General features: G+C 42.7%; 1 protein-coding gene across 2 annotated transcripts in view; it reads right to left on the reverse strand.

The window, feature by feature from the left end:
• Positions 1 to 26,124, reverse strand: part of EVA1A (eva-1 homolog A, regulator of programmed cell death) — a 211,796-nt gene that overhangs the window by 88,489 nt on the left and 97,183 nt on the right. For both annotated transcript variants that reach the window (XM_005510104.3, XM_021297951.2), the window contains exon 5: positions 20,129 to 20,272. In XM_005510104.3, the coding sequence (XP_005510161.1) occupies positions 20,129 to 20,272 (144 nt within the window). The remainder of the gene's footprint in view (positions 1 to 20,128; positions 20,273 to 26,124) is intronic.

Raw genomic sequence — 26,124 nt, forward strand, 5'->3', positions numbered from 1 at the left:
TGGTTTTATGTATGTTTTACTGCAGTTTCCACATAATCACACAGGAAACTTTAATTCTCACCTTATGAGGCTAAACACAAACACATAACACAGGACACAGGCTGCAGTTCTTATCCTTGTCTTTCATAAGTGTCATGACTGTATCTCTGATCACCAATAGGCTGTATTTCTCACGATGGATGGAAAAATATCTGATCCAAATTCCGTTGTAAGCAAAGCCTTACCCTTCATGGTTAGTTGTTTACCTGCATCATTTTGCACCTCCTACTCCAAAGTGACACCTAAAGTCATTGGGCAATTGCTGCCCTCTGAGCTCCCCTCATTTCAGCTGTGGATTAAGCACAGTGGTGATGCATGAAGTGAGCATTTTCCATTACTATAAAACAGATAATTCTGGAAAGGCGTGCATCACCCTGTAATAACCCACAGCACACTGCAAGCTTGTGTCACACTGGCACCAGTATGATGATGAAGTAGGTACAGATTTCCTGCGGGCATCATGTGGAAGCAGCCCCATCCACTGCAGACTCATCATGTCTCATGGCTGAGACTTGGCCCTCTCATTCCTCCCTCTCATCCTCTTCTACTCTTTCACCAGGAATTCACCATGTCCAGCCCTTTCCCCTTCCCAGACTGCGAGTGGCAGACACAGCTGGTCAGCATCATCCACCTTCCAGCCACCTCTAAGGCCATGAAAAGGAAAAGAAGCTGTGGGTCACCCCAGCCTCTGGCTTATTGCAACCACCTACCAGCTGTCCAAACCCTCATGTCTCAAGGACTGACGTAATTTGGCACAGTGCTCACCAGCAATCCTGATTCGAGTAGTGCTCACCCACTGCAATCTGACATTGTGTTAGACATGTCTCATCCTCTCCAACGGCACATTTCTGTTTACAGTGAAGGAACATGACTCGTCCTGAAGGGCATATCCCAGGCACAGGGAGATTTCTAGCAGGGATATGCCCTTGCTGGTTGGATGCAAGAAGATGAAGGATTTTTTAGCACTCTGTAAAGGGACTAGCTGGGCAGTAGTGACAGGGAAATAGTCTTGCAAATTACCCACCCTATGCATGAAGCAGACAGCACAGAGAAATCAGAGGAGCCCTGCAAACAACTGGTTAAGCTTTAGCCACCAGCTGTTTCAGCTGCTTTGAGTACGGCCTCTATCACCTTCCAGCTGGGGCTGGAAAACATTGGGTCTGCTCTGCCTGTGGGGCTTTGCGAATTTGTATATTCTGAACTATTGCCAGAAGTAACTTTGATGCTGGAGGGACCAGTGCTGGGCCCTCTGCAGTGCATCAGTAAGGCAGCGACTTATCCATGGAGGAGAGAACCTGGGGAAATTCCCTCCCACTCTAAACTATTTCTTGGCTCTTTACACTAGTTATCAGCCCTTGGGAATATGCTTTCCTTTCTCCATACTTTTCTGTGGTCTGCATTATCATTTGCTAAATATTAGCGTGTGCTATTTATCATGAGGTCTGCAACCCTCGTCCACTCCAGGGAGTTTGCGTCTAAGTCACAGCAATAAATTTCCTGATATTATATGGGCTTTATAGCACTAGGAGGCACACAGCTGAAATTATTATCTTGGAGCCTTCAACCCCTAATGTCACAGTGAAACCTTAGTCACAAAAGGCAAGGAGGATGCACACGAACATAGGTTGTTTATACTCACAGGAGATTCAGGCTCAGGGTCCAAGTCTGCTTACTAATAATGACAGTTATTTTGTCTCCACTGATTTCATAACATGTTTGAAAGGCTCAGGGAAACCACATCATCTGCAGCTCCCTTTCAACAGCATGTTTGATTCATAAGGACTGCTAGGCAAGTGAAGGAAAATGGGTGTGTTTGTGGATTGGGAATCAGTTATAATAACATCATAGTGACCAAAATGAACCACCACAGTCTACAATTACTGCCGTTCCTCTGTGTTTTTGCAGAAATGAATAATCTGAGACCTGACTCAGAACCTGTTGACTCCACTGAAAGGTTTTGCAGCAGGTTCTAGGACCCACTTGGACAAGACTTCATCCCTTAATGACCTGCTTCATCCACCATGTTCAAGGAGTTTGGCCTTGGTCCCTGCAATAGCTTTTGTCTAAGAAGGGTTCCAAACCTAGACTAGAAAAGTTATTCCAACACCTTCTCATTTCTGAACCCCAAAGCCCTTCTCTGACTCATTCTTGGTTAATGACCAGAAATTCTCCAGCTTCTCCAGGCTACAGGATATGATCCCAAGTACTTTCAAAGCACATCAGAGTCCAGACTGAACTGGGAAAATTTAATAAAGAGCATTATGTTGGGGGTTTTTATTTATTAAAGAAATCAATTAAATGCTACTTGAATGTACAAGTCCAAAAGAAATACTGGTCTAAGGAGCTTGTATTTTTAAAAGTTATCAAATTAGCCCAGCTTGTTTTCCATTGCAAATCTAAACAATCAGGGATGTTGTCCAACAACTCCTTTTTCCTTCCAAACAGGCTGAGAAATCACAGGCAAAGCCATTAGTATCAGAGAGGAGACATCCTCCAGCCCTGAATGTACCAGATAGAGGCACATGGAGCAGATGCTGCTGAGAAGGGGAGCTCTGGAAAAGAAGATTTGTTGAGTGGCTGAGTGGCAATGTCCCATGTGCAGAGGGAACAACTGGCATTAGCTGGTTTTGCTTTGCAACCTCATGGTAACAAAAACAAGAGAAAGAATCGGATAAAAATGTTTTAGAACAGCCTAAAAGCAAAAAGCGGAGCAGTTTCCCCTGCAGTGGCAGGGCACAGCTCTCTCCTCTATCCCTCTCTTACTCTCATACTGTCATGGGAGCCAAGGCAGAAAATGCTCCCACATTGAGGGTCATGCCCTGGCCGATGCAAGACTTACTCTCCATCAGACAAGGGACAGATTGTCTCAATATTTTCCCTGGAAGGGATTGTTCTGAAGCCCCATCGCCCTTTCTGGAAGGAAAGCTGTCCTGATCTGGAGCAGGGATGCTTCTGAGTATGCCAGGCTGCTGAATGCAGTAGCCTGTTATGCCAGAAAGATTGAAGAATAAACGAAGAGGGACTGGAAGAATAATGATCAATAAACTTCCTTGACCTGGAGGTCAAATCCAGGGCATATCTATATTAATAAACAAAAGGGCTCAAGTGCTGACTTGCAATTGTATGTATGTTGTAATTAACAAAATTTCCAGAGATGTTTTGGCCTGTGCCCACCCAAACAGCATCCTGGCATGGTCCAGGGGACATTTCACTGCAGATAGTTTGGGTATAGAGAGTTTTTCTATTCAAATGAAAGCCATGTCTGGCCACTTGCCCTTAGGGCCAGAGAACATTTTTACCACACAAGTGTGACTCACGGGGACTCTCTCCTAAACACAGTTAAATGTCCAAACTGGCACCGAGCAGTGGCTGCTGCAGAGTGTAGAGGATGCCTGGCAGGTCCTAGTTGTCTCCTCAATGTATTCAGACTCATTCCTTGCCTTCTCTGTTGCCTAGAAGACACAAAGGGAGCAGAAAATGCTGGGGGCAGCAAGTCAGGATTCCCCCAGCATGGGAATTTCCTACCGGTGGGCACCAAACCAACACCAGTAGCTCCCAGGACACCTCTGTGGGGCAGGGATGGTGGAGTGGCCAAGCCATGGCATGCTGCAACACATCCAATGGCAGATGGTGCTGATGGGCCCAGAGCCAGCTGGAAAGTGCTTTAACTAGGTTGTGTTGGCTTCTGCCAAGGGCTGGGTAATCCCTGGAGAACCTTCCAGGCTGTGAGGTCTAGCTGGAAGCTGTGTATTCTAAGTGCTCTCCTTTGCTGGAGAGAAGAGAACTTGCTTGTGTTACTGGGCATGTTCACTCCACTAGAGGGGCACTGGTCCTTTCCTCAGGTGACACAGGTTGGCCAAACAAGCAGCTCCTTGCAGCCTTGGCTGAAGCACGTCCTCCAAATCAGAAAGGACCTCCCATGTGGAGAAGGACTTGGAGGTACTGGTGGATGAAAGACTGGACACAAGCTGGCAATGTGCTCTTGCAGCCCAGAAGGCCAAACTGGGCTTCACCAAAAGCAGCTTGTCCAGCAAGTGGTGGGAGGTGACTCTGCGCCTCTGCTCCGCTCTGGTGAGACCCCACCTGCAGTTCTGTGTCCAGCTCTGGAGCCCTCAGCACAGGACACACATGGACCTGTTGGAGAGAGGCCAGAGGAGACACAGAAATTATCTGAGGCTGGAACAGCTCTGCTGGGAGGACAGGCTGAGAGAGTTGGGGTGTTCAGCCTGGAGAAGAGAAGGCTCCAGGGAGACCTTATTGAGGCCTTTTAGTACTTAAAAGGGGCCAATAAGAAAGATGGGGACAGACTTTTTAGCAGGACCAGTTACGATAGGACAAGGGGTGACAGTTTTAAACTAAAAGACAGGAGTTTTAGGCTAGACATGAAGAAAAAATTTTTTACACTGAGGGTGGTGAAACACTGTCCCAGGTTTCCCAGAGAGGTGGTGGATGCTCCATCCCTGGAGACATCCCAGGCCAGGCTGGACGGGGCTCTGAGCAACGTGATCTAGTTGAAGATGTCCCTGCACATGGCAGGGGTTGGACTGGATGAGCGCTTTGAAGGTCCCTTCCAACCCAAACTATTGATTCTATGATTCTATGCTTGTATCAGGCTGTTGAGGTAACACATCTCCAGGCACATGAGGCCATGCCATGGTCAACATGGCAGGGTGCACACAGGACAGCTGGGCAGTCAGAAGGCAGGAGGATTGTGGAGGTGCTCACAGCTTTGCTGGTGTCGCCCCAGATGCCCCCATGTGGACAAACATCCCACAAAGTTGCGTGCAAAACACGGACCTGCTGGAGCACTCTGCATTACTGCATCTCATAATATCACCAGGAGCTTTTGACTGCAGAAAGTTGTTATTCTTGGGTTGGTTCAAAGCATTTCTGGTTGGAAATTATCAAGTTTTTTGTGTTATTGACTCTAGCCTTAACCCCATACCTTTGTTTCTGAGCTGGTTAAGTTTCCACTAAAATGAAAAGAATGGGAAAGTTTTCCATTTATCATTAACTGGGAAAAGGAAATGCCTTTCAGAAGGACATGGATTCCTTTGATGTCTCAAAATAGAGAAGAAGGTCTTTGCTCTTCTCTGCCATAAGAAGGATAACTCTGCTATGCCCATTTTTGGGATCTGTTGTTTTCAAATACGGGTGAAAACAAGAAATAAATAGCAACACTAACCTTCTCTCTCTCACATTTCTGCTGTCCTTCACAGGAACAGCTGCCAGAGCAATGAAACTATATCAGGACCACTGCATCCCTTAGAAAGTTATAAAACCTTCCCAGGATTTGCCTTTACATGGGGTCAGGGGTGCAAGTCAGCACTGGATTCAAACATCCATATTTAGGTATCTGCAATGTAAATGTCCCCATGGGTGTTAGGTGTATGAGCCCCTATTATTATATTATTATCAGCACTGGTCTGGCTGAGAACAATACAGCTGGTCAAATACCCATGATCTAGTTAAACATGAACATCCAGTGCTTTTGAAAGGATCTGGGCTGAAACATCAAAGACAGGGTGTGCAAATATTAGGGAGGACCTATAAATAAAACAAATGATCTGCAATATCATTATAGCCTATATAAGGGCAACTCGGCTCTAGGTATCTATGACAGTCAGTACAAACCCAAGTTTCTTTGGCTCACTGGCTACAGCAGGAGCTTTGATATCTCACTGACCTCTAGACAGCTACATTTAGTATCAGAATTGGAACCTGAATCCTGTCTTGCAAAACTGGGTACAAACCCACTGAACAATAAGAACCTTCAGAAGAGACATGATTGCCCAAAAGCATATATCATATGCATGCCTAATTTTTGTATTTTCTGGTAATAAGATATGAAACTGTCAAAGATTAGTAAGTTTAAAAAAGAAGGACTGAAGTAAGTTAATAAACTTACAATCAACAAGGTGCTAGAACTGCATTTGAATATCATGAGGTTTGAAGACTCAGGAAAATGACGACAAACAGTGTGGAAAACATGTGACTTTGTAGAAAACACATCCTAGGTAAGAAATATCTCACCCTAATTTAGGTATCAACAATGCAGATACTCCCATCTGATCTAGTCACCATGGGTTCCTTTAAAAAAAAAAAGGAGAGAGATAAACAATTGTAAGGTACCTGAGATTTCTACTTGAAAATTAGATGAACTGCAGCCTAGAAATGCCTAGTTCTTTTCATATACTGACTACAAAAGGAGGCCAGCGTACCTAGTCCATATGTAGCTGATTATACTGTAGACATCTACATCTGGTCAGCATTAGAGTGTGTTTAATAACATACCTATCTGCAACTGCATTCCTGTTCAGATCAATATGTCTACACACTCAGCGCTCCATCCCTATACTTACACTCAAGATTGCATCCACTGCTAATCCAAACCTTTAGTCTTGAACTTCAAAAGCATCTATAGGCTGGACCAAGCTACACTAAGATCTCCGACTCACTCAGCAAGGTCCCTCAGGAAAACACAACTCGCCAAGCCAGGACAAGACACCTGAGACACAGCCAGCGACACGGAGCTCCCTCCAAGAATTCTGCAGAGAAGTGCTTACAGAAAAACAGAGAGCAATCATTACATGTCCCTTCACTTAGGAAAATATTTTCGCCCTAACCAAAATGTCGGTGATAATCCTTAAACACATTTCCTTGAATAAAAAACTATCTGCCCAAGACTTCAGAAAACACTTTTACAAAGAGTCACCATGCCAAAAAGTAAAGCAGTCTGTATGATCCTGAATTCAAGAGCAAGCCAGCCTCACATAGCTAAAGAGCTAGTGAAACTTTTTGCAGTCTGGGAAAGGTAAATCATTTCTCGCACCAATCTAGCTTGAAAGGCAAGAAGCCTGGCTCAGCCATTAATGTGTTGGCATCCCAGGGTATGGGGCACAATTTCTTGGCCAGCTGCAAAAGGCAGGTAAGTTAGACAGTCATCCAGATCTATAAAGCAGCAGCTTGGCCTGTTATTAGAAGCTTTCTTCTCCATCTGGAAATTAAATGCAAACATATGCATATACCGAAGTGTTGCTTAAGAGAAAATCACTACCCTGACAATGCTCAATGGCAACAGGAAGGAAAGAAAAACTAAAAATACAAACCAATGCCTGTACCTTCCCCATTTCATTTGCTTTACTGTCAGAGGCACCCTCATTTTTAATTAAGCATAACTTAGAGGACAAAGAATGATGTCATGAGGAAGGAAAGAAAACCCATTTGTTTGTTAATACCCTAATACGCAAAGAAATATTGGACAGAAGATTTACACACATTCCAACTCCCATTTACTAGGTGGCTCAATTCTCTCAAAAGAGCACCAGAACACAGCACCGACATCCTGTACTTCATTCTTCACTGATACCCAAGGCATCTGCAGATGGTTTTGATAATCTCTAACAGCACAGAGGAGAAAATTTGCCTTTCTTACTTGTGGGAATCAGGTACAGCTTTCACACAGCAGAAGTCAGACCCCTTGATCAATATCCAGCATGTTAAAAAATGTGTGTTAGTATGTAATCCTGGGGTAAATCCTGGATGGTTTGGTTTTTGCACTGGAAAAACATAGGGGGAAAGAGAATTTAATATTTGTTATTTTTCATAGTTATAAGAATTATAACAATACTTCAGAATAAACAAAAGAGAAACATGAGATAGTCATTGAATTCATGACTGAGTGAATTATTGCGACAACAATGGATATGTCAAGCAGGAGCTTAACACCTCATCTTTCCAAAGCTTCAGGTCAATAAAGTTCAACAGCAACTGTAGGCACTGAAAGCAGAGACTCATCACATCTGAGTGATCATGTCTGCTCTAGATGCAGAAACTGAAACCCCCAGGGAGGTGGTGAGGCTGCTGTTCTCTCATGCCAGATGCTGAGCAAACAGCCCCAGGACTTGCAGCCTAAGCACACATGGCAGGACACCCAGTGCCAAAGAGCTGGTGACAAATCTGGGTTGAGAAGAAAGCCTCTTGGCCTTAGGCCAGTTCCCATCCACCGGGCCATGCTAACCACCATGTCTGTCCAAAAACAAAGAGGCAACACTTGTTGATAAGGAGGAGGAGAAAGAAATGTCACAGAATCACAGAATGTCCCGAATTGGAAGGGACCCAGAAGGATCACGGAGTCCAACTCCTGTCCCTGCACAGGACAACCCCACAGTTCACACCATATGTCTGAGGACATTGTCCAGTCTCTTCTTCAAATGTGATTGAAATGTGGTGGGGTTTTGCCCTTTTATGAACTGATCTATTTTCTTTCTAATTTTTCAAGTACCTTTGTACATTTTTCTTCCTTTTTTTTTTTCCTATTCCAAGAGTTGTTTGCTGGTTTTGGTTTGTTTGTTTATTTGTTTTTTTCTCCTAAAGGAAATATTACAATAATTTAATCAAAGCTTGAAGCAAATATGATCTAGGGACTAGACAGTGCAAGTCCCAGCTACAAACTGGTCCTACGTACTCCCCGGGTCACTGCAAGCCATGAGCATCTGGGCTGAAGCAACTTTTGACCAGCTATGGAACAGATCTGCTGGACTCAAGGTGGAGCTGCATACCAGGTATCTTCCTCTCCCTGAGGCTTTGGTTTGGACCGAAATGGAGTGACATCCATTCAAAAAAAGAGACCTCCAAGTCTCTGCCCTCCCTCCTTCGCTCCTTTCCCTGAAGGCACCAACACCAAGGGTCCATCTGCTTGGATTAACCAGTCTCCAGATTCTTTGCAGGCAGCTGTGAGATGGCTTTCAAAGATAATAGGTGGTTCAGGGTGGCCTCACGGGTTAGGAATTTAGTTAAATATCTTCTAAAGGGATTTAGTAGGATTTGCTTCATTGTTTATATTATGCAGTATCAGTCATCCTTAAGGCCCCAGGCTTTAATTAGTAAGGCCAGGAACACAACCATCCATCCAGGGATGCTGGTACTGTCCTCTATGATCCTGCTTTCCCCATGCAGAAATGCTTCCTTACTCTGACATTCACCTAAATGAAGGAAAACAAGTGAAATACAGAGAAGTAGGATACTTGGAACTGAAACTCCAGAGAGAGAGAGAAGCATCTTTTCTTCCCAGGTAGTGGTGCTGGTACTGCACAATGCTGGAACAACAGCCATTGCTAATATTTGGCAAATAAATTGTAAGTCTCTGCTGGCCCCCAGGGGAAACATAATCATAACCTGGCTCAGTGTTTGTTAAAAGATATAGGTAATTGTGGAAAAGAGCAACAAAAAGACAATTGAGCGACTGGACAGGTTGATTTATGAGGAAAGATTAAAGGAGCTGAACATGAATGGCTTAGCTAAACAATGACTAAAACAGGACATGAAAAGTAGCCACTGTCAACAGTTTTTGAAGTGTCTGTCTGAAGGGGAATTAACTGTTTGGGTGCATACACTTTAAATAAATGGAGGTCATGAAATGGAGGTAGGAAAAGCAGATGCCAGATGAATGTTTAGCAAAGTTTCTTGAAGAACAGGACTGCTGCGGTGTAACTCCCATAGCAATCTCCTCCCCGCTGTAAGGTGAGTGCCTCCCAAAAGGTCATTTGCACTGAGCAGGCTTTACCTAAGGAACTTTTTGGGAGCCTCTACTCTTAAATGCCCCACTGGCATCCCCATCTCTAAGCACCAGTGCAGGGATGACCAGACACCAAGACTATAAAAGCTCATTCTAAGACCTCAATACAGCCAAAAGATAAAATAACCATGCCTTGGGCCTCAGAGATGAAGCAGGAATGCAATAAAATGTCTAAAGTAAAGGAAAAGAACGGTTCTCTGGAATTCTCTTTTACCACTGAAGGATGAAACAGGGCTGGCCATGTTCCTGGGTAGTGGGAAGACACTGAAATATCAGCCTCTATGCCCCATCATCACTTTGCCTCTCTCAGCTGAGAACGTGAACTGGAATAAGAGAAATGCTCTTCAGCGACACATGGCCAAAGAGACCCAGGTTGGCCGTCATTCAGCTGCTATAAATCACATGGGTCATAGAAAGCACAGAATCCTGCTCCCTGCCTAGTGCATGCAGAGCAGAGGGCATTAATGGCTGCCTGCTACAGTGCTCCCTCCCTAGTTGTTTTGGCCATGGAGAACCACAGCTCAGGTTCAAAACAGGAAAAAAATAGACATTTCCTTGCCACATCTTGCTGCTTTCACACATCTCAGGTAAAAAAGGAATAGGCAGGAAATACTGCATGGTGAAAAGTCCACCTGGAGAACAAAGCATTGATCAATTCATCTAGCAAAGTCACCATAAAATACGCATTGATAAGCTAGTACATAGGGTGGAGGCATGCAAGGGTAAGGCATTATGTTGACAGATCTCGGGTTCAGCTCATATGACACAAACCCTTGTGTGAATGTTGGCTCAACCCGTAAAATGAAACCAATACTTTCTCCCAAAGTCTGCCTGGCCCTGCCTATGTAACAACTAAATTACTCATAGCAGGGACTGCTTCTTAGTGAGTTTGTTGCACAAGAGGACAGTCCTTGCTGAGGCCTGTAGGCATGACAACATTGTGTAAGTCATTAGTACACTTCCCAGCAATTAAAGACACATTTGATGCCTGTATACCTTTCATCAATGGGCTATAGACACTACTGAGTGGCTGTTTTCTATTTCAGCAGCAGCCCACAAAAACCAGTTGTACCAAGGCACCCCATCATAGAAGTTGCATATATTTGCATCTTTGGTGGCTTTCACAAAATTGCTATTTATTTCCCCTCTCCATCCCGTCCTTCCAGTTCTCTTCTAATGGTCAGGAATAAGCATTTTTCAAATCCCAGAGAATTTCCTGTTTGCTTCTCATTAAGGTGGAGAAAGAGAAGAGAGGGAAGCTAGAAAACAGCAGGACAGTGGTACGTGCACAGCAGAGAAATGTGCAGAAAGATACCAGCTGTGAATCCTTCTATAAATGGTGCAAGGGAATGGCATTGTCGTGATGCATTTTGGAAAAGGAAAGGCAAATATATTTGTGATCCATGCAAATATATCTAAATTGGTCATGGTGTCAAACACTCCCTTTAAATGAAATCTAATGAGTGTTTCACTGAGCTGTCAGCAACCTCCAGTAGCCTCTAGGCACTAATGAGTTAGCATCAAGGTGTCAATGCTTTTGGCATTAACCTCAATTAGGAGGAGTTAGGGTGATCAGTGAATGAAGGGTCAGCCATTCACTGCTGAGACATTCCTCTGGCTATGGCCTGAGGTCTGATGCATGAAAGGGGCTGCCAAACTGGCTACCTACCTACCGCCTTCTCAGTAAAGACTCATACGTGGCAACATCACTGTTAATTACTATATTTGAAACCTGTGCAGGTCTTGACAGGCACGGAAAATCAACAGTAACCCTATTTAATGAGGCTATGAAAAAAAAAAAAAAAGTAGCCTGTGACAATAAAATGGTAAATATCTACCACTTATTCATGGCCAGAACTTTTGAAAGAATGCCATTAAGGGAGTCAGTATGTCAAAGGGAAAAAAAAACAAGCCTAGATAGCAGGGTTATGCTTACAAAAAAAAAAATCACCAAACAGATAACCCATGTTACTTTAAGTCTGCTCCAGTTATCTCTCTCCAGACTTCCTGAAAGTTTTCCTTTAGATATATTACATTCTATATTGCGTCCAGATGTCATCTTGCAGAATTATTCTCAGGTAGATCTGCCTTTTCTGGGGTGAAATGATGGATGGATCACAACTGCTTTCAAAGCTGTGTCCTCCCTGTGCAAGTAGGGAGGTCTCAGGACAGCCAGGCAAACCGCCAGGTCCACCCATAGCCTGAAATCAGTTCTCCAGTTGGCTGATTGGTGTTCACCCTCAAGGTTATGTGCATATTTACACCAGAGGAAATCACTCAATGAGCAAATCTGTTTAGAAACTTCGAAGTTTAGTTGGCCACCATGAAATCTTGGTTATGTTACACTTAGCATTACAGTTATGACAGCAGAAACTGGGTCCATTCTGAAACTTTTCCTAAATTTCTAAAATACATGGTTAATATCAGAATGAAAAGAAGCCCCACCTGCCTCCTTCCCATCCTTGCCATGACCCACTCCACCACAGTCCAACCACCCTTTCCTGCATCCAGATGTGATCGTATCTCCAGAAGCCCCGAGCCAGGAGTAGCACAGACCCCAAGCAAAATGATCTGTGGCAGCCCCTTACACTCAATGGGAACCTCACAGTGAGCCCCCAATGCCCTCCCCTATGGCTTTTAGACTATGATCGTTATCAACTAAAACAAAACAAAAAAATAAAATAGAGATAAATGGAATTAAGGCCTCAGGTGCACACTCATTGTGAGCAGTAGGAATCAGGGGTTGCAGCGTACTTTAGCTAACGCTTTATGGGACTCTTCCTTTTTTCCGTAGTAGAAGCTCTATATGTTTCCCAGTAATGCAGAGATGGAGGACCGAGATGGAGGACCACATCAGCAGGCTTGCAAATCTTGCCTAATTGGAAGGCGCCACTTGTCTTACGGCTCATTCTGCTTAGGATGATCATAAAAGTTGTCCTTTGAACTCCCTCTCTCTTTCCTCCAGCCCCATCTTCCTTCCTCCCCATCCCCAAGGCAATGATTTTTATCTCCAGGTCTCAATTTCTACTCTGCAAGAATCAAAGGGCTTTCAAGCCTTTCCCTTGAGGTGACAACATTACCTGCTCCTCCTCCACCTGAGATGCGGAGCTCTGCTTCCTCAGAATATTTATTTACCCTAATCTATGTCAGACACAGGCTCATTCTGTCCTGGTAATGAAGAGCTGCTGTGTCTGGGCCAGCCAGGCCAGACGTGTTTGGACTCTTCTGGTTGTGTGATTCAGATCAAGCTACCGTAGAATTTTACAGTGAGCAAAGACAGACAGAGGCAGCTCAATGACAGCTTCTTATTACCTCATTTAACAAGCTTCATCTTAAAACTAATCAGACCGTTTGTGCCATGTCACTCACATTTCACATTCTTGTGCATTTACCAATGTTAAACCTAAACAGTTCTCTGCTTCTATAGCATATTCCTCCTTGATGTAGGATGGCAGAGCTACTATAGTCTCTGTCATCAGCAGGTACCTCCAAGCCCATTAGTAAAGCATGCGCCCCACTCACTGTAGTGCTGGTCAGCAAAAGAGATGGCATCTTGCTTTTGCCCTCAGGTAACCCGTGATCTCCAACAAATCTTTGTCATTAATACAGATTATATGAGCCTTGCTGGCTGAGGGCTTTCCTTCTTTGCTTCAGGCAGCTGCATCCACAAAGGCTGTTAAGACAACATCACCAAAGATGACAAAGTTGCAGCCTCGGAAGATGGAAGATGGAGCCTTGAGATTTTTACTTACCCATCATGGTGCAGTCTATAGCTACACTGCCTCATGCTTTTTTAGCAAGTTCAGAAATACTCATACTTCACAGAAAGTGAGGTCTATGTCTCTAAAAGGAGAAACAAGCTCCTTACTTTTCCCTTCCCTGGTTGGAACTGTGTAAAAGGCTGGATGGAGGTTCAACAAATCCATTTGCTTTCAGGAACAGGAAACAGATGTTACATCACCAATGAAAATCTACTCTGCCCCTTCTTCCATACCAGTCCCTGACAGTCTGCAACAAATCTGACCTTGAGAACAAAAGACCAAAAGAACAAAATCTTGAAAGCCAGTCAAAGAAGACAACATAGCTATTGACACCATCCTAGCTTCTAGAATCATCAGGGGGACTTATCCAGGTGGAAAGTAAAAAGTGGACCTCAACTAACAGGAAAATCCTTCTCCAAACCCAGGTCCAGAGACTGATATAACCCTGAGCAGGGGTGCAAGACACCAAACTGCTATTTGAGAACTTTTTCATCACTAGCACTTCGGTCTGGCTACTGGTAACTTCTCAAGGTTCAGAGGAAGAATTCTCCCTTAATGACTTAAATAAGCATAATGTTAATCTCTCACGTGGATCAGTCTGTGGTAATTGGAGATCCAGTCAAACACTGGGAGTGGAAAACAATAAATGTAAGGAGAAAACACTGTTACTATCATTATCATCTTCATGTGGCAGTGGTAATTTTGACCAAAAGGAGCATTTGTGTAAGAACACAGTGGTTGAAAGCCATCTAACCAGATGTAGATATCTGCATTGTACAGGTCCTACATGTAATAACATCAGCTAAGAATCAGAAGCTCCCTTTACAGTCAGCACAGGAGAACGATCGCTTCAAATACACAGTTCATCTCTTTCAAGCATCTGCTTTAGGATAAGATGATTTGTGCCTCAAAAGCAGCTGTTTCTCTGCGTTACCTGTAATAGGAATTTTTCTCAGATGGGAACATCTACACTATAAATCTCTATGGCTTATGCATCTACGCTTCGTCAGATGAATCCCATTTCATGAATTTTACATTATCGTGATCATTACATGAGGACAGTATAGCTTTTTAAAAAATATACTATAGCTTGAAGAGAAACATGGGCTTGAGACAACAATTACTGGACAAAATTCTATTATCTTAGGAAAATAAGACAGAGGAATTGAACAGCCCAAACCATCTCTGAACCCAATGTCTTGACATTTAAATTAGCCACATAAAAGAATTACATTATATTATCATTCTGTTCTTTATTTATTTGGTAGGTCAAACTATGTGGCCATGAGTTTCAAATCTACATGTTTGTGAGTTCTGCTTTACAGTGTGACACAAGAAGCGCAGTTAAACAGACATTATCAAACATTATATATTCAGTTTAACATTCCTAGAGCTATGTTGCCTATAAAGTTTACTTATAGAATCATAGAATGTCCTGAGGTTTTTTTTTAACTTGTTTGTAAACATCTTTTTTTTTTCAATTTTTGAAGAAAGAAAGTCTGAATTTTATATTCTGTGTCTGTCTTTCTCTAGCAAGTCTCTGTCTGCATTGCCCTGTTTCAGAAGGGTCTAAAAGGCTTTTGTTTTTTCTTGGAAGTCTGCAATTTCTCCTTTTCTACTTTTTGCAGATTTTGGACATTGCTTTTTATAGCAACAGAGAGCATTTTTATAGTGATAAAAACACATTTTCTACATTCATGAATTCATAAATTTTAAGAGCGAAAGGGACCGTTGAATTCATCCAGCCTGAGGCATTGATAGATTTACTGCACAGGAGCTAATGGACTAGAGCACAATCCTGTTGAGATGACAGGAGAGAATTTGTGCAGCTCTTCATCCTCCCTCTTCATCACCATCATGAGGGCAACTATCTCAGAACTCTTTTCCCTAACCCAGACCCTGCCTGTAGTTGAACTTGATAGAATATTTATTTAAAAATAACATTTTGGAGAAAGCCAGACTGCTTTCCCAAGTACCCTAGAAAGCAAAGGTCAACACATTTCCATTACCCCAGAGCATCTCCCGCACATCTCATTGACCCCATTTGGCCTCCCAGCAGCACCAGACACCATGAAACAGTAGCTGCTGTCCCTGCGTTCATGCTTTATCCTTTACCTGCCCTGTTCTCTCATCGGGATGTGAAGCGCTTGGCCTCTGGGACTCAGCTTATTGCCTCATAAAGCAGGATGGCAGGATTATTTATGTGGCAGAACTGCAGGATTTTCCAAGCAATTTGTGAGTTACCATGGCAGTTCATTAGCTCTCAGCCCAATGACCCCTTTCTATCAAGCATGAATCAAGCAGGGGGTGCACACACATGTAAACACACGATGGATATTCACATCAAAAATACATCCAAGGCCACATTTCCTCCATTTAGTCCAACATATGTCTAACAAAGGCACTAAAAAGTCACCAGTTATGAGGACCAATAGACAACCCACTGAAATACGCATAGACACAAAGAAATTAAATATCCTCACCTTTTGGAGGGGTTTCTTTTTGTTTTGTTTCGTTTTTTTTTCTCATCATACCACTTCTGATGAATGTCTGTATCTAAAGAATAGCAGGTACTTAGCAGAGGATTTACTTTTACAGCCTCCATTGACTGCACAGGGAGGCAGGTCTGGCCATAAGGACAGTAGGAACTCCAGATTGTTCCCTCGATTTTCATTGCTAAGAATAAGGTTTCTCTTTACACACAGACAAGACCCTCATCCCCACTCAAAGAAGCATTTGAGAAAATATTTAACTTTCATGGTATTTATGCATGGGTCTTAAAATAAAGTACACACTTAAACACTTCCCTGAGTCCAAGTGGCATTATGCATGTGAAAAAAATCAACGGGTGTTAATACATTGCTGAGTTAAGACTTCAGCAGAGGCTGAAAAAACAAGTCTAGCATACTAGAGAAGAAAGAAATCTAGAGAATTAAAGGGAGTCTTTGAGCGTAGTAAGTGGACAATTAAGAAAAAGGAAAAAAAGTCAAGAGCGCAGTAACTTTCATCAGCAGGTAAAAAGCCACTAGCAAGCTACCTGCAGATATTACAATTACAATGAAAGACAAAGAAAGACAGACCGGGAGATGGGGGGTGTCAGAAGAGAAAAAGAGAAAGACTTCTATTAAGTCTTTATTGCACTATTTTTCTCTCTTATTTGTTGTTATCCTCTAAGAGTTCCAGGGTATTTTAAAGAAAAGGCAGAGCTAAAATTTTTATATCTCCCTCTAGTTACATCTGCCACACTCAGAAAGCAACCTCACCATGCCTTATTTGCTTCCCCAGAATCAACTTGCCTTTTCCTTTTAAAATAATAAATAATGTATTTATTAATGCAGTAATGGGACCCACATATTGGAAAATGCCATCTTCTGCACCATCCCATTAGCTCAATGTGGCTTTGTGCCGAAATTTAGCATTTCAGCCCCTGACAAGGTTCAGGTTTGGAATGGTTTTATGCTGGAGGATTTTTCACCTGTTACCTTGGCTCGACTAATGGGACCCTAATGCACACAAGAGATCACTATCACATTAGGCTGCCGTTTACTTGCTTCTTTCAATCGTCTTGTATATACATGCTAACTTGCAGCATTTCTCTCTCAGCTAAGTGATGCCAAGAGGCATTTAACACTAGATGCAAAGGGATATAATGTGATACGGAGAACCGCTGACTTGAGACGTTCCCACTGGCTGGAGAAATTACAACAAATTATCAAAAAAAAAAATACAGCCAGGCAAAAGGTTAGATGACACCTTTACTACAAGCCAGATTCATCAACAAAATTCTGCACGTCTGGCAGGAATTCTCATGTCAAATAAAACATGGAGGCTGGAGGAAGGAACATCCAGGAAATTTGGACATAGCTTAAAGAAAGAAAAGCTGTTGCCTCATCCATTTACCTCTTGGAGATCTGGGATAGGGTTCAGCTCCCACTGTTAAGCTAAAGAACAGTCTGTACGTGCTGACTTGAGAGACGTTTGCAGATGTTCTCCTGCCAGGGCTGGGAGATAAGTCACCTCACTAGCTCCTCACCAGTCATTTGTCTACACAGCCAATGCCAGCATTAATGCCTGTCACAAAGTCTATCTCAGCAAAAGGGCCACAATTTCTGCTAGCAACACAGGAGTTTTCAACTAATATTACCTTTTATCACCTCATAAATTACTTCTTCAACAGATTATTTTTTTCATTAATTGCTATAGGAAGAAGACATATGTTTCTCTTTCCAGCCCTCCCCATGCTTTAGCACCAAGAGCAGAGTACAGCTGCCCTGTCCCCATAATTACTGATGTTTCTCACATGGGACACATCTGCATGAAGGTCCTCCTACCCAAGCTGCCACGTTCATCAGTATGATTGCTCTCGCCACCTCTTCTGAAGCAGCGCAGTGGGTCAGTAGCACTGGCCAAGGACACATTGCAGTTTTTGTCACAGGCAAGACCACTGACACGGTCCAAACTGCTCAACCATGGCAGGACATGCCTGCCACAGCTTGGCAGCCGGGGAGTGACAGAGGAGAGCAGACAGACTGAGCTGCTTGATCTCAGAGAGTCTTGAAGTCAACTGTTTGAAGCAGCAACAAGAAAGGCTGAAGCGATGCTCAGAGAAACCCATTTTGCACACACACCATGTTTCCCTGGTCACCCTGTGCATTTCACTGCTCTCCAGTGAACAGCAGCATAAACACAACCTGTGCTCCAGGGATCGAGCGTTTCCAACTGCAAGAGGTGTGGAACAGGGACGTGTATCTAGACATAGGTCACAGGAAAGTGCAGTCACGTTTGTCAGTCAAAGCCCATCCCCTTTCACTCCCATAGGTTTTGTGAAAGTAGCAGAAAACCATACCAGCAGCAATAATGCATGCAGCTCTATGGAACCTGGAGGCAAAAAAAAAATAAAATATATATATATATATATATATATATATATATCCAACACGTGGTTTTCTGCACTGCAATTGTTCTCTAAACCATAAGAACCTCAAATTGCTTGGTTTTATCATGTATTTTACAAGAATGCCAGCATTTACTTCTGTCCAGCACAAGCACACGGGACTGGAACTTGATGCCTTGTTTATTTGGTTTTCACATTTTGAAGGATTTTGCTGTTTGAGGGGAGAAATATGTGTCTGATGATCACAAAATCCAGCTCAGAGACATGTCTGAGATCATGATTTTGAAAAGGAGCCACAGCTACCTTCAAAGGATGAGGCAGATTTCACTCACTAAAAAGCAAAACATGCCAACTTCTGCTCTCAATCGTGACTCATTTCCTGGTGCAGTTAGGCTATGACTAGGCAAGTTAAGGTCAGATTAAGAGATCATTAATGCCTTTTGTAGTTGGGACCAGGACCACAATGCCAGAATAAGGCTGAAGAAGATATCCTCTTGGAAACACATCACTGGGCTCTGTTTGGTTTGCCTCTGGATTTTTGAGTTATGAAGCTCCTGCTTCACTTCATTGCTTTGGTTTCCACCAAATTCCTACACGAATAAGACTGTCTCCAGTCTCTTTACAAGAAAAGGGATATAACAACATCACCTTCCTGGTTAGCAAATTCTCACATGTTTGCATGGAGAGCCTTGCTCCTCCTTGCTACATCATTTCAAACAGAAACAAAGAAACCAAGAGAAAAAACTATAAAATAAAAATCAGCCTTCCTGCCCTATTTGACAAATAAAACAATAGCCAGGCAGGCGTTCAGAGCCTGATGTTCCTGCATGTCTCTCTCTACTCTCCCAGGTGCCATACATCAGCCATGCTACAGCAACTATATGAAACACCATAGTGACCCCATCTCAAACATCATCTATCAGGTTCGGCATGCTGCAGTTACACATGGAGATGGACCCACAGACCTGTTGTTGGCCAAGGACACAACCAGAACCTCCTCTACTACATGCTCAGCCATCTACTCAGCAGATTCAAAATAGCACCAGAATTTCCTCTTCCAGGTGGATGTACAAAGGAATGGAGAGAGGCTGAGCTGATCCTAGCAACAACTGTATAAGCAAAACCCTCAAGTAAATATTATAAAATAAATCAGCTACAAATGACCAAAATGTCATCACTGAGAGAAGACAGACATGATGTGTTTTTTGTACCACAGAGCTCAGAAAGGAACATTTTTTTCCCTGTTGCAAAATAAAATGATGACTAGTCAAGTAGGAGTAACAACGTCTGCTCAACATTATGACTTAAGATCCCAGGTGAGAGCTCCAACTGTTTGGTTTTTTTCAAATAATGGTATTTTGTTAGGAACATGTTGCAGCATTCACCCTAAGATTATAGGAGATTTTCTACTAATGGATGAGTATGGATTGGTGATTGTCTTATTCTACTGTAGAAAATTATATACAAAACAAAGTAATAAAGATGCTACTGATAACCACAGCTTTGCGGCAGTCAGATGAAATGGCAGGATGGTAATATTCAGGGTGCAAACATCCACTGAGTGGATTGACTTCACTGCAAGATTTTCCTGCCTTGCAGAGGAAGTGTTGAATGGGTTAACAAACTACCATCTCCAGGTTTTCTGCTTTTTCTGTCAAGCCAATGAGTAGAAAAAGAGAATTCAACCACTCAGGTGATCCACAGAGCTTTCCCTTGTTGACCAAATAAGAATCATCATGATCCAACTGGAACTTCCACAACTTTTTATGTACAATATGTCTTGTCGTTCTTCACACACCACTGTGCATCAAGCACAAACCCCAGTGAGAGTTAAATTAAGAGAATTTCATGTCTCACCACAGGTGTAGATGACATTAAGATGCTTTCGGATGCCTGGGTAACAAGGATCTCCAAATTCATAGGTGCTGGCATATATACTGCAGCTTCTTTTCCCATGACAGCGCTTGATCATGAGTTGGAGAGCAGTAGCCGACTGACATTCTGAAAGGGAAAAAGGATACATACTTGTGAATATTTGTCCATTTACATCAGAAATTGCATAAAATATTTATCACATGCAGACTGTGAGAGCACATACATATGAGCTTTCCATGAGTACTTAAAAATCTTTGTGTTTATATGGGAAGGTATATCTGATTGTCAAACACCTCTAATAAATTGTAGATTGATAAAAGGAAATTACCAAAAAGAACAGTGAAGGATTGGAAATGCCCATACATCTCCAGAAAGAAAAAGACTGAAAAGGTGGCTTGCTTTAATAAAAATAACTTATTCTCACCTGCCACTTATTCTTTAAACATCTTTAAAGGACTCTAAGGCAGGTATCAGTATATTCACTTTAATAGGTGAAGAAACAGAGTAATAGAAAAGTAAAAAGACTAACAACAGCAAATCAGTGCAGAGCATGGAAAAAGACTCAGATCTTTGGAGTCTCACTCCAGCATATTTATCGAGAAACACTACAAGCTTCCCCATAAATAAGAGACCATCATTATAACATAAAATATATTAATACTAGAGCTATAATATTCATATGGAATTAATGTAGATTTATTTAGCTGTCTGGTGATGATGATGATCTCAGTAACGTGCGAAATTATTAGGAAATTCTCACCTCACCAATGTAAGGGAGATGAACATTGTGATGTTTTTCAGGGAAGGGTAAAACTGATTTGATTTAGTTGTGTTGATTTTTTCAAGGTTTTGCTTGTTTCATTTTGAGGGGAAGGGATAAGGAAAGTTTGGGTAGGCTTTTTAGCTTTTGTTATGTCCAAGAGAGTTGTCCCAAGTCACCATCTCTGACCCTTTTTTGCAGAGGTGATCAGTGTCCCCATCTGCTCTTAGAAGATGTTGTATTTCTAAGAAGTCTGCTGAGGGCAACTACAAGGTCGAATAATTATAATGTTACCATCTAAGTAGAAATACTCTGTTAATTGTGTTTATTCCATATAAGTAAAAATGTTTGTCATATCAGGAATTCAGAGTAGGGAAAGCTCCAAAAGTAAATATTTTCCCAAGTATTATTTTCTATCAGAGGATTTGTACCTGTTTTTTCAGCTAAGGTGAAAATTATCTGTACAGACAAGCTCTGAAACTTTAAGGTGCTAGACTGATAGTTCATTTTCACTGTCCAGCCAGGGCCAAGCACAAGGGGAAGCTGTAGAAGACATTTTTTCAACATTAATCTGTAGTTAAAAGCAACAGAAAAGCTACAGAGAAAGGAACACAAACCCCTGTTGGTCACTAATCAGGAGGCAGAGAAAGGGAAAATGAACCCCAAAACATATTGAAAGCTATTTATAGAACCAGCACAACAGCAGAAACCATGAGAAACACGGGAAAGCCACAGAAAACTAAGCCTAGGGGGCAATGTGTCTTTTTTCTCAAATCAAAGGCAGGATTTTATTTCATATGCTGCAAATGACAAAAGAACAGGGCCCCATGTGAGCATTTTCATACTGAACCACCCAAACTTCCTTAGGGAATTTTTGATCCAATGAGTGCCAGTGGTTCCACTGGAAACATCTGGCATGCAGCAATGCTGCTTTATTGTCTTTTTGGCTAATGTCCAGTTAGAGAAGCTCATCAAATCCAAGCGCTGCCCAGTAATTCATGGAGAGCACCTATTCTTTTTATTTGTTATTGTTCTCACACAAAACAGACAGCATCCCATGGCTGTCTGCACAGGGTCTTCACCCCCAGCACAGGAGCACGGTACCTCCATGGGATGGTGGGGAATCATTCATTACTGGTCTTGTGAGACGCAGGACGAGTCTTTTGCAAACATCTTCACCAGAGATGGTCAGCATTTGGGATGTTCCTCTTGCAGGACTGAGCAGTAACAAACTACAAGCTCTGTCCTCCACCTTAACAAACTGGAATGACTCTTCAGGTGCCAGATCTGTAGATTCAGCACATTCAGAATGCTTCTAGGAGTTTCTTCAGTCATATACCCTCACATTAACACTGCCCATTTTTCTGGCCATCACCAGGCATGTCTTAGTATTAATGGCCCTTTCCTCGCATGCAGTTCTGAGCAGGCTACAGTCTCCATCCATAGTGACTTTCGCAGCATCACCTGCACTAGGAAACCAAATAATGTTCAAATCTGGACACACCATTTTCCCCTTTATTTAATTGCTACCCTGTTCCTCAGAATTATTTTGTCACCTAGCATTACCCCAAACAGGTAATATAGTCTGAGATATAACATGGCTAGTCCTAAACATCAATTTGCAGAAGGCCCCACAGCTATTTTGGATGGAAAGCAGAGGAGCAGGAGTATCTGGTAGCAGGTTTAGTTGCACGGACATGAGGTCAGCCAGCCACAGGGCCAGGCAGCAGGCTCTTCCTCACTCTACTCAGTAGAGTAGCTGATGTGTACACAGAAGGTGAGCACTATCCCGATGCTTCCTTTATCAAGTAGTAGCTGCATTTTTTTTTTCCCCAGGAGAAGACAGTCTTGCCCATGCTACCCACAGAAAACAACATCCCATACTGCCTACAGGAGGTTGTGGACCCTGCTCCAGCCCTTTCACCAGCCCCACTACCAATGCAGATAAGTTATAAGAGCCTCTTTTATGTAGCTCCATCTGCCAGAGCAGGTCCTAACACTGCAACCTCTACTCGTATTTGAACAGTGCCCAGGTCCAGTCTACATTCCATACATGTTCACTGGTAAACCAAAACTTACCCTGGCCTGTCACCTGGTCCTGAGACCGACTCTGTTGGAACAACCCCCATTCACACTACTAAATACTCTTACCCTTCAAAACACAGTGGTAATATCCGGTCCTTGTCCTATAACCAACCTCAAATCATCTTCTGCGCTGCTTAGGGGAGTGTTAGCTGGGCCAAGGCAACAAACGATGCCATGGACCATGCTGCAATTTACCAGTACAGAAGGTCTGTTTCCAGTACCTGTGCCCAGGCCCTGATACTGCTAGTTTACGAGCACACAAGTAGCCCAAGATAACCAGCTTCTTTGGGCACAGACCAGACCTCCATATTCACAAATATCAGTAGTGAAATCCTCAATTCTCCAATTGCCTTGCTGCTCCAGCTCAACCTGCATCAGCCAAAATGAGCAGAAAAGAAGAACAGATTCTATATGCTTCAAGTACAGATGGGTATGAAATCCCCTAACACAGAAAGTAAGGCAATGAGATTTTAAAACCCTCCTTTAAATGGACTTTTTGCAAACCTTAATTTTGAAAATATATCTAGGAAAAAATTCACCTATTGGGACTGCAGCACATAAACCATAGAATAATTTAGTTAGAAGTGATATCTGGAGCCTGTTCAATGCAATCTCCTGCTCAAAGCACAGCCAGCTTTGATGTTACATCAGGTTGCTCAGGAATTTGCCCAGACAAGTTTTGAAAATCTCCATAGAAAAATATTCCCCAAGCCCCTTGGGCACCTGTTCCAGGACTAAACCACTCTCCAGATGAAGATTTTTTTCCTTGTATCTAATCAGATTTCCAATGATGCAAATTGTGTTCATTGCTTTTGGGTTTTGTTTTGTTTTCTGTGCATTTCCAAGAACAGTCTTCTGTAGAGCCACCTATTAGGTGAGAGGAGAAAACTGCAATAAGATCTCACCCTGAGCTTTCTCTTCTTGAGACTGAACAAACCCATGTTCCTCAGCATTTCCCCATATGCTGTGTGCTCCAGTCCTCCGACCAGCTTGGTGGCCCTTCACTGGACTTGCTCCAGTTTTTCAACATATCTCTTTATCTGGGGAACCCAAAACTGTACATTACAATACTCTAGTTAAGTGAAGTACTGGAATGCCAAATAGAGTAAATAAACCTTCTCCTTGATGTGCTTACAATATTCTTACTAGTCCAGTATCCACTAGCCACCATTGCCACAAGACTGCATCACTGACCCATGGTCAAGTTTTTGTCCTCCAGAATCCACTGGTCCTTTTTCTGCTTTCTAGCCAGTTGGTCTCCAGCCTGTGCTGTTGCAGATGGTTATTCAGCTGCAGAGATTTGCCCTTGCCCGTGTTGAACTTCACAAGGTTTCATAAGGTTTCTCCATCCCACTGAGGTTCCTCAGGTCCCTACTCCCTGCTGTAACTGTCCTGTCCAATTTGATACCAACTACAAAATCCATCCCATTATCTGGGTCCTTATTGAAGTTGTTAAGCAATATTGATCTCTGACTGCTTATTAAGTGGTTGTGAGTTTGACTTCAACATAGCATTGTGGAGGTTTTTTGTAGTACGCCATTTCCTTGGCTCTTACAGCAAACAGCCACAATCTAGACAAGCCTTTATTGTTGTCACTGACTTCCAAACCAAAATCTGGTGAACGCCAACGTGGCAGAAAGTCATCTGAGGTACCTACGTTACAAGATTCAGCTGATCTCTACTGACAACCATCAGTCTCCCACATGTTAAATTCACATTTTACCCATAGTAAGGCCTGAGCCATTCTCTTGGAAGCAGTCATATTATTCCAGCCCTATAAAACAGAAGAAATGGACTCTATGGACAAAATTTGACAAAGTATTCACTTCAAAGACTTCCTTTTGGTCATGACAGGGAATTCTCCATGTTTTTCCTTCCACAAAATTTCTAAGCACAAATGCCTTGTACATTCCCATAAATGACAGGGCAAGCAGCCAGCAGTAATTTGAGGGAGGACTATACTGATACGGAAATTAGCTTGGTCTCCCCTCTTGGTTTTTCTCATCTGTCAACATGTTCGTCCTCCACATAACACATTGAACTGAAACATGTAAGAGCAGCAACCAAAACTTCTAAATAGGACCATCTCCCTCATACACTTCAAAGGATTTGTGATAAGGAGGTCATTTAGCTGGATGCCAAGATGTCATATTGAAGCATCTTTATTTCCTCACTAACTAGCTCTGAAGATGTCAATAATACATCTGAGACACGGCTGAGTGATAGATAAGGCTGTAGCACCTTCATAAATCACAGTCACCACCACGTCATTCAGAGCTCCACAGGTGACAGCATGGTATTTTCTTTTACCTCCATTGTCTCAGGAGTATAAAAACACCCAAAATCACTCTTGTCGGCTGTTACGAAATGCACATAGGTAATTTAACTTCCAAAGTCAAACAAGTCCTTATGGAGCTGGGTTGAATTGATATCTCCAAGTATATTGGGACCTCTTCAGGAGGTGATTCCTTGTCAGAAGTTTTCACCTCCAGGTGTCTATTCCCAAAGATCACAGAGGCAAGAAAACAGAGGGTCTCTTATCCTTAAATCATGCAGTTAGCCTCTCAAAAAGGTGCAGGGAAGCCAAGCCCAGCAAAGTGGAATAACAGAGCTGGGTTATGATTCCCTGCAGCTGGCCAAATTCATTTTTCAGGTCTTCAGAAACGGAAGATAAGATGTGGCACTCTCATTGCACCAGATAGCACATGCATTCAGGGCAACATCTCCTTTCTTTTGCTGCTTGTTTGCTTGCTGAGTGTAAACTGCAAATGTTATATGAAATACCATCCTGGCATCAGTGACCGATGGGTGATCCCATGTGTCAGAGATATGGGGAGGACACTCACAAATTCCAACACCGTATCACGAAGTCTGAGGTAAGTACTGCTAAGCAGAGCCAGGCCCCTGCCAAGAACCTTTTAAAGCCCGCAAAGCTCAAATCCCATAGCAGAGCAATAAAAACCTCCTTAAGACCTCACAGATGATAGAGAGCCCACTTACACAGGCTGGGGCAGAGTTACCCTTTGGCTTTCATTAGACTTGGATTACTTCAGTACACTGCCAAAGAGCAAACAAGAATCCTGGTGACAGTGAAACTTCCACATGTGAAACCGTTTAAAAATATCAGCTGTGT

Source organism: Columba livia, chromosome 3 (genome assembly GCF_036013475.1).
Source record: "Columba livia isolate bColLiv1 breed racing homer chromosome 3, bColLiv1.pat.W.v2, whole genome shotgun sequence".
NCBI lineage: Eukaryota > Metazoa > Chordata > Aves > Columbiformes > Columbidae > Columba > Columba livia.